At 45.7% G+C, this 20,297-nt stretch overlaps 1 protein-coding gene across 1 annotated transcript in view; it reads left to right on the top strand.

Annotated features, from left to right (window-relative positions):
* Window positions 1-3,911: 3,911 nt before the first annotated feature.
* The window catches only part of LOC138268701 (hydroperoxide isomerase ALOXE3-like), a 110,946-nt gene continuing 94,560 nt past the window's right edge, over window positions 3,912-20,297 (top strand). Inside the window, exon 1 of the mRNA XM_069218619.1 lies at window positions 3,912-4,184. Within this exon, the coding sequence (XP_069074720.1) occupies window positions 4,035-4,184 (150 nt within the window). The 5' untranslated portion in view covers window positions 3,912-4,034. The remainder of the gene's footprint in view (window positions 4,185-20,297) is intronic.

Below are 20,297 nucleotides of genomic sequence, written 5' to 3'. Positions count from 1 at the left end.
CGTTACAAAATATAAGCCCATGTTGAAAGCAATAAAAATTATTTAAAAAAAAAAAAGATCAAGGTAATTGTCTGGGGCGGAAATGTGACCGGTTTGATTATCGAACCGGGAGCCCTTCCTAATAATCCTGGTTGACCATTACATGCCCATCGCTATTACCTTCCATTCCTTTGGTTTCATTATCTGATCAGATTGAGAGTTTTTAGAAACATGCTGAACACCAAAGCTGCACCAAAGATATCTCCTTACAAACATTAAAATATTGTGCAGAATGGTCAAAAATATAGATGCTTGCCTGCCAAAAAACAAAGTTAAAACTGCACCATTCTGTTTCCTTAAGGTACAAGAAGATTAGATCCTCCCTGTCCTACAAGAAGTCTATTACTGGAAAGCTCTTTAGCATCAGAGAAAAATATCCCACAGTACACGCTTGCAGAAGCGAGGTATAGCATTGCTTAGAACACCAGTAGTTCCCCAACATCACCTTGTCCTCTCATGACCTTGATCCCTATTCTGAACGTTTTAATAACCATTCATTTGAAAATCTCTAATTCACCTTTACCAATTCCTAAACTACATTAAAATTACATTAGATTACATTAAATTGCAGTACCGGTTGAATGGAGGCTCCTACTGTGAGTAAATAATGGCAATATTTTAATTTTTTTGCTGCAGATATATGAAGAAGGTAAATGGAAGTGCTTTAGTTATATGCAGGGTCATTGGAATTATGTGGCAGAGAGGACCAAATTATGCAGCAGGATTGATCAAATTATGTGGCAAGGAAAGTCCAGTTAAGCATTTACAACACCAATAGCTCTAACTCAAGCAAGTGCAGGAACTATTGCCTTGCAAATGCTTGTTTTGACAAGTGGTGCATAGGGTGTGGGAGTTAGCAGAGATCTAAAAGTAGAATCCAGGAGCTAGATTGCCATCACCCCTACCAGGTCCTTGACACAGTCTGGATTTGAGAAGGTGCTTCTGTGACAAATTATCCACGAAAGGAAGAGCTGAGCTTCAGCACATCAGGTAACATTCCAGCAGGAGAACAAGCTGTGAGGCTTGTGAAGGCACAAAGTAACACCGGGCAGCTGCTCAAGATGAACACACCTTTGATAACTGGGGAAGAGTGCTCCGATGAAGATCTTACCATTCGAACCCTTGGGCCCTGCCCCAGAACTTGAAAGTCCTCAGCTTTGTCCTTGCTTGTCATGCACTAGTAGCAAGCACCACCGTCCCCCTGGGTACCCTTCTATTAGAAAAGCTAGACAGCGACCAGTGGGCTCTGTGGTACAGGCTACTAACCTTTTTAGGGTATCTGAGGGCATAAGGGTGGGCAGCCAGCCCGACCAGCCACTACCATCCTCCCCCTTGCACCTAGCCCAGTAGCTACTGCACTATTGGGACACTGGTAACTGTGCCAAGACAAGAGGCACCGCTAATCGGAACCCTAACACCACCAGAGCAGTGTCCTTTTCAAGGAAGGGTGGGCACATCTGTTCCTATGAGTGGTGGGACGGTGAACGGACCAGGAACATTTCACTTCATATCAACTGCTGAAGCCACATTACTATAAAAGTATCTGTACTATTGTTCTAGCTTTGAAGAGTAACCCTGTGCTACACGGTCAGTAGGTTACACTGTTGACTGACTGATTTTATACAGTATTGCTAGTGTCTAGGTGCTAAAATATTGTTTAGCATCAGAGTTCTGGCCCAGAGAGGGACAGAGACTTCTGACTTACACGAATTATCTTAGATTATGTGTAGTATTTTTTCCTTGTGTTTATTATAGTATGTTTATTTTATAAAGCAAAACACAGGCTAGGCATTGATCTTATTAGCTGGTATTATAGTGTTAACTGATTTCTGAATGCCTAACTCACCTCACCTCTTTGAATAAGCCTTGGACAGCTCTGTTTCACTACCCTGAGAGTGTCAAATGCTGGAGAAGAGTACTTGGTTATCTAGTTTGGGGTCCAGTCGGACACCAATGGTGAACAATTTCAATTGATTCAACTTGAGCCCAGAAATCGTATTGCCATGGTTCCCCAGGAACCCTACCAACGCAAGTGGAATTCAAGTAAAACATGTTTAACATGAGAAAGTATTTGGCTTAGTTACCTGTTGTTTGCTGCTTTGCTTACATGCCAAATATTTTGATGGGAGAGGTGATTGAGCCAAGAAATTAACAGGGAGAGCAAGCCACAGCCAAGGCACGGGTCTGGCATGCCACTCAGAGCCATTGCACAAGCCAGCCCTTGAAAATGTTTGCCACATAAATTGTGCAACCTACATCATGTAAGCATACAATAAGGTGTCTTCACAATTCAAACAAGCATTTGCAATGCAATAGGTCTTGCATATTTAGAACAACTTGTCATCTTTTGACAACAACCCTCACAAGCAAAAACAAAAGAAAACATGCATGGAAACTGATTAAAGACGACGTGGCAAAATAAAAAAGTTAGCTTTGAAAAATAAAACTTTCCAATTTTGTTTGTTCTGCTGGGTATGTTTTTGCCAGTCACAAGCCTTCTGTTTGTGGGGCACTGGAAGTTAAAACAAGCATTTTCAATACAACTGGTCTCGCATTTGCTCGAGTTAGAGCTATTAGCGTTGAAAAGAAAAATAAAACGCAGCGCAATCGCACTATGTAAAATACAGCGTGATTGCGCTGCGTGGAAAATAAACAGATAAAGTAGTCCGGACCCCAGGCTGGAAACATCGAGCCTCGTATGATTTTAGTAGTTTACCGGTGCCGTGTAGGTGGGCTAAACACCGGCAAAGGCATGATGTACGCATGCCTTTCACAAATGAAAGCAAGCGGATTTTAAAAGGCAAGCCCACGAACCAATGTAAGTGACTGACGTGACATGGCGTCGCTTGAAACCCAAAGAGAGATTACAGAATGGACGGAGCACTTTGCGCTCACCCATAAAGAACAGCGGACGGGCACTAATTAAGTTGAATCAATTAGTGCTTGATCCCTGCTCCACACAGAGAAACAGAAATGATGGCAAGCGTGCCTTGACAAATTACGAGGCTATAAAGAGTGGCACACGGGCACCATGCCCTTTACTGAACACAACAGTGTCTTGCAAGCGAGAGCCATAAACTAGCACAGGCACTTGCAGGCTCTTCCTTAAAAGTGTATGTTGTTAACATGCATAAGCAGTTCACATTAGTACATCAGAATATATCAAGTCATTGAGAGGCATTAATTAGAAGTGACAGTTTTTAAACATGAACTTAGAAACATTTATGCCTGCAGCGTTGAAACAATGGCATTAGAAAACCAAGAGGCAAGTCAATTCTCTTATGCAACCTATTTGTGGCCTTGGTTATTGGAGATGGAGTAATGTTATGGTCTCTTAAATCAAACGCAAGAAATATTTTCGTACTCATGCATTACAAGGTGCTCTCGTATGTGATAATAAAGAAAGATGAGGCACATTGAAATAAAAAAAATACTTACCTACGATCACAATGTGATCAAGCTGGAGAGCTGGGATTGATCGCATTATGCAATTCAGCTATTAGATAGATGGCTCTTTCCTTCTCTCTCTCATTTACACCAAATGTTGATGTTTTGGCTTTAATCCGTGGCACATGACATTGCAGCAGGGGTACAGTCAGAAGACTTTTGAAGGCTTGGCTCGCTTGAGGTTCGAGGATCCAAGGAGACTACGAGTTCAGCCAGACCCTGACATCACTCACTTTGCAGTTGCTGCCTTGCCCACCTCTAGTTTCGGATGCACCCCGTAGACAGTCATTTTATGACTTTCCTATAGCCATTCCTGGCTTTTTTTTTATGACAACCGTGCATTCTGGGACTTGTAGTTTTCTTTCCCTATTCACAAGTCCCAACATGCCGCTGACTATATATTGTGGCTGAAGTAGCAAAGCGAGTCTTTTGGACGAGCAATCTGTGTTCCACCCCCTTGTCGGTTCACGCCCTGTCTTCAAGACGCCCCGGTTCCTCCTTGCGGTTTCTATCTCTGCGCTCCGAGTAGAGTTCCACATACTCTTCTCATGATGGCGACGTACAAGGTCACGGTGGCCACCGGCTCCTTCCTCCTGGCCGGGACCATGGACTCCATCTCCGTCACCCTGGTGGGGGAGCGGGGGCAGAGCCCCAAGCAGCACCTCAACAACTTCGGACGAGACTTCAACTCCTGCTCCGTAAGTAAAAAGTCCTGGGAGGGGCAGATGGTAAAGTGCACTGGGGAGAGCGGCAATTGGTAAATAGCACCCCGAATTCCTATCAGACGGTCTGACTCCAGCCGCATGCCCCTCGTCGGATAATCGACCTTAAGCCTGCATCCGCTGGTGCTCCTGCCCCACCCAGACCGGCCAGAAATATGAAAACAAATTGAACAAGTGTCGCTGTTAACACCCCTCCGGGCTGACGCTGCGGTGGCAGAACACCGGTGGGTCTGCTTTAGAAAGGGCTCCTGTGCCGAGATCTGTGGATCTTGGGGGTCACTGGTTCAGAGCCTGGCAAGCCAGCTCAGTCAGCCAGTGCTGCTTTGGTATGAGTATTGTATGCAGTGCTTCATTTCTAAAATGAGTGCCGGTGCCCAGAGAGCTACTCAAAATCCCGCTGAGGGCTGCATAAATATCCGCGCGCCGAATACCAAGGCTGGTAGTACCGACTCCCCAAGGCCTCGTTAATCCACCGCCAGACAAGCATGCTCGTTTATCTCCCACTTGCAGGATTCTGCTTTCTCCCTCGGTGACGGTTTTTCCGTCTTTGTCTTCCTCCTTTCCTGTTTTTCCTTATTTTTTTCTTGGGAAAAGTCTGATTGGAAAAATAGGTGTTGTCCCCCCTCAAGTAACATCGCTGGTGGACCCCACTTTCAAACACCCGCTCAATTAAATCACATTGTTATTATCACAACATTTATATAACACTTATGCAACATTTATATAGCGCTTACTACATGGGTAGCACGCTACACCGTGTAGGGTGTGTGGTTGCAAGTATGATGTCCTTGTTTTGATCCTAAGGGTGAAGTGTTTCCGTGTTGACCACTGAGGTGTGGTTATTGGTTTAGAGGACAAGCTATGAGGCAGTGTGGTGGATAAAGAATTGTGAGACAGGCCCATCGTTTAGAGTATTCAGTAATCTGGCAGCTTTAAACAGCCATGTAGGCCTCAATATGGTATTTCTTATGATTACAGCAGTGTTTGAAATGGAAAAATTAAAGTTTCTGAGAAGTGACGGTACGCTCCAATTAGAAGTATTACGTTTTTCTTGAGATGTGCCGGTACTCTCCCTCTCAAAATAAAAAATACAAAAGTGCCGGTACTCTGTACCGGACAGTACCGGCCCATTTAACGCACTGGATTACAGTCCACGTAGCTGGTGACTTCCAGGGGTGGATCCTCCACAATTGTGGAGGAGCACTGCCCCCCTGGCCAAGAACCAGGAGACAAAAAATAAAATGATAGACAATTGTTTTATTTTTCATCTGCAGGCTCTGCCAGCAGTGCAAGGCGGTGCGGCCTGGACCGTAGGAGGGGGTAGGAGGAGAGTGCACCTAAGTGCACATGTGTGTTTGGCCGGACCTCTCAGGCAGGCCAAACACACATACGCACTTAGGTTTCTCCAGTCCTGCTGTGTTGAACGGCCGGTCTGAAGAAACCGCACACTCCCCAGGGCAGTGTCTGAGCAGCAGTCTAAGCTGATCAGACCAATCCCGGCGCTGCTTTCATGCTAGGTTTAGCATGAGAGCGGTGCCAGGATTGCAGGAGTGCCTGTGCTGGTGCCCCAGTGAATGCTGGGACACCACAAGAAGAGGAGCGACGAGTGAGGCAGCAGGAGTCAACAGGAACGGCAGGGAAGGTACATACATTTTTTTTTTTATATATATATATCTATATCTTTTTTTATTGTTTTTCCCCTGTCGCCATCGTCACCACCCTCACTTTACATTTGTGGTGGCCGCTGCTGGTGACTGCACATGGGATGTCCATTCGGAGATATTCTGAGGTTTATGGTCCTCACCAGGCATAGTTTGGAGGAAAAGTGGTGCAGGGATCTTCTTGGGTAGAGTTTGGTAATATCATTCTGTATTGGATTGGCTGTGTGACAAGAAGCGTTCATGCTGTGTAGCTTGTTGGTCCACGCAATGGTGGACTAAATCAAAGTCCTCCATTGGTCAGCGTCATGTCACAGCTCTCTTAAGTTGTTCCATGCCTGTTCAGTTGAGAAGAGGTGGCTAATTGCTGTAGACTGGTACAGTACTGGGTGATGGACGTAACTCGTTTCATTGTATGTAAATGTAAGCGTGTCGAGCAGTATGAAAATTAGTTACTTACCTGTAACTGCAGTTCTCCAGTATTGGTATCTTTCATAGATTCACATGCTTGAATCATCCCGTCGTCGAGGTGGGAGCCTCACGGTAAATTTAAATATATAAAAAGCAGTAAGTCAGTAAAAATAAAACCAGTAGGCCCAAGTAGGCCTCATAAGGTATTTTACAGTCCATCCACTTTGTTTTGTGAAAAGACCCAAACTTGAGTATCAACCAATCAGGATTCAGCCCCTCCCAAACACTCCCAACAGAGGCTGAATTCCCTCAGATTTTCTATTAGGAGTGTGAAGTTTAATATCTGTATAATAGGGGAGCCTCTGAGGGGAGGAGGGTGGGTCGCATGTGAATCTATGAAAGATACCAATACTGGAGAACTGCAGTTACAGGTAAGTAACTAATTTTCTTCTCCAGTATTGGATCTTTCATAGATTCACATGCTTGAATCCGAGTAACGAGCAGTAATGTTTTCTTACTTACTGAATTACATTGACTGTAATTCCATCGTAATTCTATACGTGATGTGATTCACATTAGTTCAGTTTTAAATATGCACTTACATATAATTATATTTATATTCACAAACATACGAATATAAAAGCAATAAAATGTGTGTGGCAAGAAATCCTGACAGTTTATGCTATTATTATGGAGAATACGACACGTTAAACAGTAGAAGAAAATGAACCATTAATGACCATACCTCGAGTGTGGTGGTGGGATGTGTAAGAGGCTCACCTTAACGAAATAGATGCCTCAGCACTGCTTGTCCCACTGCTGTATCGACCTGGTTTGTCTCCTCTAGACAGTAATGTCTTGTAAATGTGTGTTGGCTGGACCATGTTGCTGCTCTACAGATGCTATGTAGTGGTACACCTGCAAAGAGTGCCGCTGAAGTGGCTACCGATCTTGTAGGGTGGGCTCTCACCTTGGTGTGGAGCGGCTTTCCTGCTTTTGAATGGCAGAATTGAATCGCCAGGCCAATCCATCTTGCTAAAGTCTGTTTGGACACCGCGTGTCCCTTCTTTGTTCCGCCGAACGCTACAAATAATTGATCCGACTGGCGGATGGCCTGAGTTTTCTGTAGATAAAACTTTAAACATCTTTTAATATCGAGAGAATGTAATGTTTTTTCCGCCACTGTTTGCGGATTTGGAAAAAAGGTTTTTAAGATGACTGGTTCATTTAAATGAAATGTTGAGGGAACTTTCGGAATGAATTTAGGATTTGTCCGCAGGATGACACCTGAGTTTGTAAACTGGAGGAACGGCTGTTTGATGGTGAAAGCCTGAATGTCACTGACTCTTTTTGCCAAAGTAAGAGCTAACAGTAACGCTGTTTTCCATGCGAGGAATTTTAGGTCAGCTTTGTGGATCGGCTCAAAAGGAGCTTTCATGAGTTGCATCAACACAACATTCAATGACCATAGAGGCGGGGGTTTCCTAATTGGCGGGAAGACCCGAAAAAGGCCCTTCATAAATTGTTTGACAATTCTTGTGGAACACAAAGAGAGTCTATCTGGTGATCTGCGGTATCTGGAGATTGCCGCCAGATGTACCCGTATGGAAGAATATGCAAGTCCTGATTTTGCCAGGAGCAGGAGATATGGAAGTATCTGTTCCGGAGTAGAAGATAAAGGATGTATATTTTCCGCTGCACACCAAACACAAAACCGTTTCCATTTAAGTCTATAGGTTTTGTTGGTAGTGTCAGCTCTAGCTTTTGCTAAGATGTCTCTACACTCTGGGGAGATTTTGAGATTTAAGTATTCATTGTGTTCAGGAGCCAAGCCGACAAATGAAGAGACGACGGATGTGGGTGTGTGACTTGTCCCTGGTGCATCGTTAAAAGAGTCGGACTCTGTCTGAGTGGTAGATGTGGTCGTTCGGAGAGCATGAGGAGCTCCGTATACCATATTTGTCTGGGCCATCTGGAAGCTATGAGTAGAAGTCGACACCCCTCCGTCTTCATTTTCTGATGACTCTCGGAATGAGCGGGATCGGAGGAAAAGCGTAGGCATAAACTCCTGACCATCTCATCGAAAACGCATTCCCCCACGAATCTTTTTGGGGAAGCCAACTTGCGTAGAACTGGCATTTCTTGTTCTCGAGAGTGGCAAATAGGTCTAAGTTTGGTTTGCCCCATAATAGAAACAGGCCATTGAGAGTTTTCTGGTCTAGCTCCCACTCGTGATAAGGAATTACTGTCCTGCTCAAGGTGTCTGCTAGAACATTGATCTGTCCTGGCACATGCTCCGCTTTTAGTGAAATATTGTGTTTGATGGCCCATGTCCAAATTTGTTGGGCTAGCTGCGAGAGTTGTAGGGACCTTGTGCCTCCTTGCTTGTTTAGATAAAACATGCTGGTCATGTTGTCCGTCCGGATTAAGACGCTTGAACATTGTATCTTTGGCAAGAAAGCTTTTAGAGCTAAGTGTATTGCTTTGAGTTCTAGATAATTGATGTGGAGCTGGCTCTCTTGCTGATTCCAGATTCCGCTGATTTGCAGGTCCTGGCAATGTGCACCCCATCCTTCGAGAGAGGCATCCGTTGTTACTATGTAACTTGGTGTTTGAAGAAGAAAAGACAGCCCTTTTGAGAAATTGGTTGGAGTCGCCCACCACCTCATAGTGTTCTTCATTAGAGGCGTTATGCGAATCTTGTCTTCGAAGGAGCCGAGGACCTGTGTCCATTGTATGTCCAATTGCTCTTGCAGGGGTCGCATATGGAGCCTGCAATCTGGGACTAGCGGAATGCACAATGATATCATTCCGAGCAATGATTTGTAGATGCGGACTGAAACGAACTTTTTTCTGGATAGGTTGTTTGCCAACGAGGTTAACTTTTGTTTCCTCTCGTGTGATGGGTACGCTTTGCTGCGTACTGTGTCCAAAATTGCTCCCAAGAAACTCAATTCTTGTTTGGGGTATATCTGAGATTTCTGGTAGTTGACTACAAACCCCAGGCTGTGTAACAAATGAAGGCAATAGGAAATATGATTTGTTACTTGGAATTTTGAGGGTGCCTTTATAAGCCAGTCGTCCAGGTAAGGGAAGACCTGGATACCTGCCTGGCGAAGATGTGCTGCTACTGGAGCTAGCATTTTTGTGAAGATTCTGGGGGCTGATTTGAGACCGAATGGTAGAACCCGGAATTGGAGGTGCATACTTTCTACCCTGAACCTTAAAAATTTGCGATGGTTGCGATATATGGGGATATGAAAATAAGCATCCTGGAGGTCTAGGGATGCCATCCAATCGCCCGTGTTTAAGAGACGCAGGACATCCTGCAACGTTACCATCCTGAACGATTGTTTCTTTAGAAACTTGTTTAGTGCTCTCAAGTCCAGGATGGGGCGCCAGTCTCCTGAGGGTTTCTTGAGAAGGAAAAAACGGGAATAGAATCCCTTGTTCCTTTGAGATAAAGGGACTGGTTCTATTGCTCCTTTTGTTAGCATTATCCTTACTTCCCTGAGAAGTTGGCTCAACCTCAGAGGCGGTGTACCCGATGGTGGGACACTCGGTGGTGTTTGGATGAATTCCAGAGTATGACCTCTGGTCACCACATCTAGTACCCATCTGTCCGATGTTATAGCCTTCCACTTGGGGAAATAAGAATTGATGCGACCTCCGACCTTCAATATTGATTGGGGAGGTGTTGAGATTATCCGCTGGTCATTGCTTTCTGCCTGTATCTCTTGCTCGGGCAGCTCCTCTTCCTCTAGCCGGATGTTTGTAAGCTGCGGCTGGTGGTAATCGATAATGCTGCTGTTGTTGATGGTGCTGATGTCCTGGTCCTGTGGAGGAAGATGTATATTGTGACCTGTATTGTTGGTATCCACCTCGAAAGGAGTAATTACCTCTACCCCTTGCTCCACGAAAAGGTAGTTTTTTATATTGCAGGGTACCTAGGGATTTTGCCGTATCGGTATCCGTCTTGATAGCCTGCAGCATATCATCGACATGTTTGCCAAACAAACTCTCTCCATCGAAGGGCATGTCGAGAACACGAGTCTGGACTTCTGGTCTGAATGAAGTAGCTTTAAGCCACCCTTGTCTGCGCAGGACTGCTGCTCCAGCTAATTGTCGAAAGCCAGTGAGGGAAATATCTATTGCACTGTCTATTATCTCTGCGGAAACCCTTTCTCCCTCCTGCAAGACCTTTTTAGCCTCCACCTTGAGATCTTCTGGCAGTGAATCTACAAAAACGGACATGTCTGCCCACATCTGCCGATCGTACCTTCCCAGGATGGCGAGGGAATTTGCCGCCTTGACCGTTACTGCAGCAACCGAGGAGAATTTCTTACCGATATTGTCTAGTCTCCTTCCCTCTTTGTCTGGGGGAGACGCAATAGGTGTAGAGGGGTTTTTGGATCGTCGTTGAGCCGCCTGTGATATAACCGAGTCAGGTTTCGGTTGTGAGACTAAACAGGCCGGAGAATCATCTGGGGCCTTGTATTTTTTCTCTAGCCTTGGCATTTGTGAAGGCACTGTTGCCGGGTTTTTCATTGCCTTCAAACCCTCCTGCCACAAAAAATCCACAATAGGTATGGCTCTTACAGATCTCTTTGATGGCTCTTTAAAGTCATACAAAAAACACTCAGTTTCATGGGAAACAATTTCCAGGCCAAAACGTTTCGCCGCTCTCTCTATGATATTATGGAAACCTCCTATGTCTTCTGGAGGAGAATCCACTGGAGCTGCTGGAGGTGGAGATGGTGTGGGAACGAGATAGTCGTCCCATTCACTAGCAGCTGAATCTGCTAGCTCGCCCTCTTCCCTTTCGTCGTCCGACGAGAGGTAAGCTTCCGGAGCTTGGCTAGTTACAGGTCTACTAGCCTGTGGCGTTTCGGAAACATTAGTAGTTTGAGCTTGCTGGTAACTCTGAGGTCTAGGTGGCGTGGACTGAGTTGACGGTGGGAACCTTTTATAGTAGTCCTTCAACATATGTTGTAAATCTGTCACTAATGTGCTAGGCATAGCTAGAGGCGATGGTTGGTTTGCCTGTGGATAAGATGTTGAAGCATAACTATGCTGGTAATGTTGATCCTCTTCTTCATCAAACTCTTGACATTTGACATTTAGTTGGGACGGGCTACTAGCTGCCCCAAACATGCCTTGAACGTCATCATCCTCATCGTCTAAAAGATGTTGCGGTGGGTATGGCAGCACCTTACTTGGTGATGTATGCATCGGCAAAATGTCAGATGGCTTGTCCCCTATATTAATAAGGGAAAGGGGTAAGAATCTGGTGGAGTCCTCATGATGGTATGAGGAATGAGCTGGTGAAATGTCCAAAGGTTTGTAAACTGTTAATGCTGTGGTGATCGTCGGTTCCCTCGTCGACGGTTCCCTCGTCGACGGTTCCCTCGTCGTTACCGTCGACGGTACTCTCGTCGACGGGTCTCTCGTCGACGGGTCTGTCGTCGACGCTTCCGTCCATGACTGCGTCTTTTCCTTAGTCGACGGTCCCTTCGTCGACGGGTATTTTAGCGACGACGGTCGCTTCGCCGACGTAGTTTGCGTAGATGGGAGTGCCCTGGATGATTTGTGAACCCAGGAAGCCTCCGCTGTCAACGATGTGGTTGCCGACGAAGCTCTTTTGAAGATTTTTGCAGTAATAATCGTCGTCGATGACAAAGGCGACGACGTCATAATCATCGGTGAGGATGGTGTTGTGAACGTCGACGATACCGTGGTCGCTGTTACCGTCGACACTGTCGTCGACGGGGCGGTCGTCGACGGTTGTTTTTTCACCAAAAAGAGTTTTTCTGACTCTTTTTGTGGTGACGGAGACAGGGATGGTTTCTTTGAGGTGCTTTTCCGGTGTAACGGCGTAGTAGGTTCTGAATGAACCTTTTTTGGTCCATGTTTAACTGCCTCTTCAGTTAAGACTTGTTTAGTCTTTTTGTGCATTTTTCTTGGTGGTTCATCCGCACCTCTATCTCTCTCACCTGTTCTTTTCTGAGGGCGAGAAGTTTGTGGTGACTCTTCGCTGTCTGATGAAGGATGCTCTAAGGCTTTTTGTTTTTGCAGCCATAAGAGAAGTCTACCCTCTCGGTCTTTGAGGGTTTTTTGACTAAAGGTGCGACAGATTTTACAGTCTCTCACCTTATGGTCTGGATGAAGGCAGTAAATACACTTCTTGTGGGGGTCATCAATATGTAGTCTCTTCTTCCCACAGTTGTCACAGTCTCTGAACAGACCCTTCTTTGCCTTTTCAGACATAGTAAAGTTGTAACTAGTTTCCTGAGAGAAAAAACAATCTTCAGTCAGAAAATAGGAAAAAAACTGAGCAGAGCTCAGGGAGACTCCCTTCACACGACGTGCGGTAGAAAATCTGAGGGAATTCAGCCTCTGTTGGGAGTGTTTGGGAGGGGCTGAATCCGGATTGGTTGATACTCAAGTTTGGGTCTTTTCACAAAACAAAGTGGATAGACTGTAAAATACCTTATGAGGCCTACTTGGGCCTACTGGTTTTATTTTTACTGACTTACTGCTTTTTATATATTTAAATTTACCGTGAGGCTCCCACCTCGACGACGGGGATGATTCAAGCATGTGAATCTATGAAAGATCCAATACTGGAGAAAAGGGATTTCTTATGCCGTCTGTATGAACTACAAATGATGGCTTGACCTCTTATGGGTTATAGTACTAATCATCGTTTGAGAACAGTGTCCATGAGCAAAAACAAAAAACATGAGAGCAAAGTTGTAGGAAACAAGCCTCTTTCTAAACATGGTTACCCCCACTCTTTGGCCTGTTAGTCAGTATGTTTGACTGTGTTCACTGCAATCCTCCTAACCAGGTCCCTAGTGATTATGCTCTCTCCTTTAAATTTGGTTGCTTGTACCATTTTTTTTTTTTTTTTTTTTTTTACCCCACATTTGGCATACTAGTACCCCCATGTAAGTCCCTAGTATATGGTACATACGTACCCAGGGCATTGGGGTACCAGGGGATGTATTATGCCAGTCACAGGGAGCCCATGCAAAGTGTTCTGCAGGCCTGCCATAGCAGCCTGCGTGAAAGGGTGAATGCACCCTTTTAAGACCAGGTCACTGCACCAGGTCACTGTAAGCCACCCCTTTGGAAGCCACTCCTAGCCCAGAGGGCAGGTGCAAGTACCTGTGTGTGAGGTCACCCCTGCACTACCCCCACAAACTGCAGGCCCATGTTTCTGGACTCTGAGTGTGGGGACGCCATTTTACACATGTACTGGACAAAGGTTATTACCTATGTCCAATTACATAATGGTAACTCTGAACCGGGGCATGTTTGGTATCAAACATGTTGGAATCCTACCCCAATACTGTTGCAAGTATGATTCCATGCACTTTGCGGGCTCCTTAGAGGACCCCCAGCATTGCTACCACCAGTCATACAGGGTTTTCCATGCAGCCAACGCTGCTGCCACCCCTCAGACAGGTTTCTGCCCACCTGCTGCTTGATCTAATCAAGCCCAGGAAGACAGAACAAAGGATTTTCTTTGGGAGAGGGAGGTAACACCCTCTCCATTTGGAAATGGGTGTCACTGGCTTGGGAGGCGTGGCCTCCCCAAGCCACTAGTGTGCTTTGAGGGGCACATTTGGTGCCCTCCATGCATAAACCAGTCCACACTGGTTCAGAGGCCCCCCAGTCCCTGCTCTGGCGTGAAACTGGACAATGGAAAGGGGAGTGACCACTCCCCTGTCCATCCCCACCCTAGGGGTGGTGCCCAGAGCTCCTCTAGAGGTTCCCAGGGTTCTGACATCTTGTTTCCAAGGTTGGCAGGGAACTCTAGAACCATCTGAGTGGCCAGGCCAGGCAGGTGACATCAGAGCCCCCTCCTGATAGGGGCTTACCTGGCTAGGTGACCAATCCCCATTCCAGGGCTATTTATGGTATCTCTCTTGGGTGGGTCCTCAGATTCGGCTTGCAAGATTCCAGCAGGACTCCTCTGCAACCTCCATTTCGACTTCTGGCCTCCAGAACCTCAACTGGAACATTCAGGACCCGACAAGCTGCTTCCAAGAAAAACAACTCTTCTGCAACATTGTTTCTAGGGCTCCTGCCAGCAATTGGAACATTTCCACCAGACTTGCATCCACTGAGGGTGGTGGTGTGTTCAGTTTGCACTGGAAGAAAGGGGCATCTCCCTTGGAGTGAAGGAGTCACTCCCCTGCATCCACAGGCACCTGCTGCAACGACGACTGGCTGTGTGGATCTCCTCTAATCCTGAATCACAGGCGGTGGTCTGGAATAGTCCTCTTGATCCTCTCTACCAGCTGTCCAACTTTGGTGGAGGTAAGCCCTTGCCTTCCCATACAGGACAGTACCCCGTGCACTCTTGCAGCTGCCAAGGCTTTTTTGCATCTCCTCCAAGGGCTCTTCAGGCAACATGAAGCTCCAGTCCCCAGCACTCCTTCCTGCGATGCACAGCCCTCTGTGTGGTTCTCCTGCGGCATGGGATCCCTTTCTGTAGTTCTGCGTGGGCTCCTTCTGCAACTCCTGTGTCCTGGACCTGTGGGTGCTGTCTTTGCTCCTCTGGACTGTCGCTGAGGGTCCCCTCTGACTCCCCCTCCTGGGTTAAGTCCTACTGGGCCTTGCTGGTCCCTGGAAGCTCCACTTTTCCACTAACCATGAATTTGCCTTTGCCAAGGCTTGTTGCTGGAATTCCTGCACCGACACCAGTCTGCAGTGTTCACTCCAGCGTGTGACACCTTCTGCATCCATCAGGAACTTTTCTCAGGCTCCAGGGCTGCAGTGCTGACCTTTTCTTCCTCACTGTTAACCCAACTCTTGCAAGTACAGCTGGGTGGGTAGTAGCTCCTACTCCTCCTGGACTCCACTGTGACTCTTGGACTTGGTCCCCTCTCTCCACAGGTCTTCTTCTCCAGGAATCCACCACTGGCTTCTTGCAGTCTTGTCTGGGTGTCTTCTTTTACTCCTTTGGGTGGTTTGGGGAAATTCCAGTGATTTACATGTCCTTTCCTTGTCATTGGGGGGGTATTGTGTTACTTACTTCTGTGGTTATATAATACTCCCAGCTCCCTTCTACACATAGGTGGCGTCCTCTGTACGCATTCAATTTTTTAGTATATAGTTTGGGCTCCCCCTAGGGTCACTATTTGTTATGTAGATTTGCACAGTTTTCTAACCTTTTCTATGCCTATTACTGTATACTAGTGTATTACTTACCTCCTATTGGAGGGTTGCCCTTCTAGTATTTTGTGGCATTGTGTTCCAAAAATAAAGTACCTTTATGTTTGTACAACTGAGTGTTTTCTTTCATGTGTGTAAGTGCTGTGTGACTACAGTGGTTTTGCATGAGTTAAGCATGTCTCCTAGATAAGCCTTGGCTGCTCATCCACAGGTACCGCTAAAGAGCCTAGTTTCTAAATGCTGCCTACACTTCACTAAGAGGGGATACCTGGACCTCTCATAGGGTGTAAATACCTTTGGTACCCACCACACACCAGGCCAGCTTTATACAAAAGTGATAAAAGACGACTTGGCAATATAAAAGAAAGTTAGCTATAAAAAATAAAACTTTGCAATTTTGTTTGTTGTGGTGGGCATGTTTTTGCCAGTCACAAGCCTTAGGTATGGAGGTCACTAGAAGTTAAAAAGAACAAAACAGAACCTCAATCACGTCGGGAGCAGCGGATGGACACTGATGAAATTGAATCAATCAGTGCTTGATCCCTGCTCCACACAGAGGAACGGAAATAATGTTTGGCCTGCAGTGATGAATTACAAGGCTACAAAAAAGAAAGAAACAAAGGGTAAGCGACAGGTGGGCTCCAAGCCTTTTGCTGTAGACAAGTCTTGCACGTGAGGCTCATGCACCTGCAGCTCTACCCTAAAAATGCATACATGATTGTTCCTTGGAGACAGCAATCCAAAATCGGCCTGTGCCAGAGCATTCATGACTATAAATCACTCCTTGCACAAACAGGTTCGACTGCAATGGGGCTGCTGGACCACATATGCACACACCAGTGCCAGGACCACATATCTAGTTCCAGCCACTGCTGAAGACTTAGAAAAAATGTTAAGGACAGAAATGTTGCATTTCACGGGTCTCGCAGAACTCGCGGCTCAAACGTCTGCAACTTCATTATGTACATCGCATCTACCTCAACCCTTTACTGCATGCCTACACAAGAAATTTGCAGCATGATCACGCTGAGCAGGTGGACCTCTACAACATGCTGTGGCAATGTACAGCATTGTGCCCCTTCTGGGTGGAGGTGTGCACAAGCCTCGTGTGATGGACAGGTAGGCAGCAGATCAACAGGGGTGTAGCTTCGTGAGGGGGTGTTTGGAGTGTTACACCCCTCCAATAAATGTATTTTCTAGTAAATAGTTGTCTTCATATGATTTCAGTCGGGTATGGTGAGGTGTCTGTCCAATTTTCACACACAGACAAAAATACACTCTCTCCCGCTCTGTTTTGAAAGGCTTTAAAAATGTTTATTTTACCAAATATTTCCACTGCCCCTTAAGCCCCTCTCATGCGCTATGCTTGTCGTATAATGTATTTTAACATTATATGCCAGCACGATTGTTGGAGAACCTCACTCCCCTCCAATCTAACTGACCAAGCTATGCCCCAGCACATCAACATAAAGAAGACCTGTTTTCTGGGCTTGATGCCCCGCCAAAAAACTGACCAGGTCGGGGTTAGACTCTTAGACCTTGCCCTAGTGAGTCATATGATAGCTATGCATTAGAAAGCACCTGAGCCCTCGCCAGTGGCGGTGTGGAAGAGAGATGCCCAAAGATGGGTCCAGGACGAGGATGATACCTTGCAGCACCTCGGCCGGCCAGCTGGGAAAGATGCACCGATTACTGGATGAGATGTCCTACCGCTGGCGCTGGAGGAGGAACATCCCCGTGAGGTGCTACACGCTGTGATATGCTCCCCTGGGAGGGGCTAGAGCCACTGGCAAGTCGTTATGTGTAGGGTGACCAGATTTTGAAAGCCAAAAAACTGACATTTTTGGAAAAAAAACAGAACTAATTCAACATGATCCAAGAGGCAGAGAATGACAGCGCTCATCAATATAGAAACAGACGAGCCACTAGCAGACTAAATAAAAAGTCCGTTTTAATACCCAGCAGCATACATGTTAGCTCTATTAACAGCTGCTAGCTAGTACTGAAACGTGCATTCACTGTTTGAAGTCGATCCTCACTAAAAACTGTGACCTGACCCAAAATTGGAGAAATCTACCGGGACTGCTGGTGAAAAACAGACTGTTCTGGCAAACCCAGGACGCCTGTTCACTCTATTTAAATGATACCACACGCACACCCTTGAAACACAAGGTCAGCACAACGCTTACACCCTTAGGACATGCTGTATCAGTTCTCTGCTGTGGTCTGTAAATGACTATGTATCAAATGGTACCGTATATGCATTTTTTTGCAGCATGTTAAGACAATAAAGATGTATTTGAAAATTAAAATAAGACGAAAATGTCCCCCCCCCCCCCCCCCCCAATACAGTGAGAAACAAACATACACCTCGCCTTCTGTATTTATTTTTAAACATGGGAACAGAAGGCAGTCTTTTTTGTGTTAAGAGGTGGATTAGGTCTGGCTAGTTACGGGGTTATAATCCATTATCTTTGAACTCTGGGTGTCCATTCATTGTTTACACGAAAGAGCTATCTTTCTGCTTTCCTTGCTACCGGCACTTAAGGCCTGATTATAACCTTTTTCACTCTTTTGTCTGCTCTTCTCACTCTGTCTGCTCTTGCACTCTCATACTTCTGGCCTGTCTTTTGCCCCTTGCTATCACTTGATCTGCTTTGTTTTGCCCCTTTTTGCCCCACTGTTCCCACTTTTGCATCCTGGCAGGACGACGCACCTTCCTTAGGGGACACACCAATGGTCCAACATTGTAAATCTCAGAAGGAGGGAGGCCAGAAGGGGGCAGCTGCCCAGCCGGTTAGGTAAGGTGCAAGAGCTTATATTTGGAATTTTCCAGACAGTACATCCACGGCTTGTATTGATAATCCACTGGAATCATTTTTGTCCTGAATCTTCGACACTCCACTTTACAACACATAAAACAATGACGGATTCACTTTGTTTTATGTTTAAAAAAAAATATATATAAAATTAAAGCATACACATTCAATGAAGAAAACAAAAGTTAAACCAACTCAAACTACACAAACATTAGAAAGTCTAAAGTTATAACTTTACAGTTCTAACAAAGTTATAATTTACACCCTGCTAACGAGTTGGCTAGTGAGTTTAACACTGTACGGAGGTGCACGAGTTCTGGAAACGTTACTGCAGGGATAAATTATGATGTTGGTGTAACTGTTAAGTTATAACTAGAATTTCTAAAGTTGAAGAGTGACCCTACCCCCCTACAGCCCTCAGGAGATTTCAGGGGAGCAGTGGCATGCATCAATGAAGCTACAAAAATCTGGACAAGTAGCATCTTGTATTGCAGAGATCGTTGGAGAAACTGTTTAAAATGACGACCTTGTTAATGCCACTTAACATAGTGGGGTTTTTTCATGCATGCTTCCTGCCCCTTCCTAATACCTTTCTAGCCTCTTAAAACTAACAGCCTCCTTGGAGGAGGGGGGAATAACATGGAGACCTGCATCAAACCCCCCCCTCCCCCCCAACCCCCACCACAACTCCCGCCGCTCCCGAGCTATCTTTAAGGCTGGGGTGCTCTCACAGCGCAGCTAACACCCGTGTGGTATGTCACTCATGTATATCAGTGTGGGCCTACAGGGAATGAGTCCTGGGTGAAAATATGAACCCGAATCGGATTGTACTGGCACAAACCGAATCTGTCTGGGAACTCGTGCTTTCAGAAAGGGGAAGGAGGCGTTTCCGGAAATTACTTCCTTTACTGAAACCGACAAACTGATTTGCAGGGGGAAAATGATTTTCAGAAAACAATTTGATGCGTTAGGATAAACCCTACCGTTTTTTGTTAAAAGCGACCAGTTGGTATTTGATGATGTAAACTAATGTTGGGGAGGAAATGTAGACATCTGTTAAGTATTTTCCTGGCAGCATTTAATTACCTGAACTGAACGCTGTTTGTGAGTTTAATTGCTTCATATGAAATGTCTGAGGATGGAAGGTGAAACCTGGAGTTCAGGGAGTCCACTCGGTAGACTGAGGTAGGGAGGCCAGCCTTGCTATCAGTCGTGCTGAACCCCCGAAACTGATCACGGGAACCCACAAAGGGTGGATGGGGCTTTGCCCGAAGGGTAAGTTGTGACCCACCACTGACAGCTCGACCAAGCACAAAGACTTCTCTCCAGAGTCACGCGAGGGAGGGGTGCTGACCACAAAAATAACCTGGTGAAGAAATAATGGACCTCTCCGATGGGAAACGGCAGAAACCTTAACTAAAATACATGCTGCTTGGGAAATCTCAGCCTCTGCTTTTCTCGTCCATTTACTCCAGCATTTGTGGGGACAAAAAGGATGCAAATTAACTGCTTTTATATTTCATTTAGGGGCGTAGCTTGGTCAGTATCAGTATGATTGAGGGGGGCGGGCTGAGCTTCAAATTTTCAATCAATCATGCTGGCATATCATGTCAATTTACATTATATGAGAACAGGGATTGAGGGGGCTTAAGAGTCAGTGATAAGGGAGAAAAGTGGGAATTGTTAAGGGTACTTTGTAAAATAAACACATTTTTAAGACCTTCAAAACTAAGACGTGTGTGTTTGTGTGTATGTGTATGTATGTAAAAAATCTCGGGTGAAATCCGACACCGAGCTATACCCGTGTAGAAGCACCTGTACCAAACTATTAACTAGATAATACATTTTATTAGGGGGTGTAACACCCCAAACACCCCTCTTCAAGCTTCTTCCGACTACATTAAAGATCAATTATGATGTGCAGATCAGTGTGGAAATAGCACTTTCTTCTTTAGCCCCTCCAATGCCCATTCGTCCACTTTACAGTTTATTTTTGGAATTGTCAGTCTCTGCTC

The sequence above is a fragment of the Pleurodeles waltl genome, chromosome 12 (assembly GCF_031143425.1).
Source record: "Pleurodeles waltl isolate 20211129_DDA chromosome 12, aPleWal1.hap1.20221129, whole genome shotgun sequence".
Classification (NCBI taxonomy): domain Eukaryota; kingdom Metazoa; phylum Chordata; class Amphibia; order Caudata; family Salamandridae; genus Pleurodeles; species Pleurodeles waltl.
The sequence above is the reverse complement of the archived record's forward strand: the minus strand, read 5'-3'. Positions and strand labels throughout refer to the sequence as shown.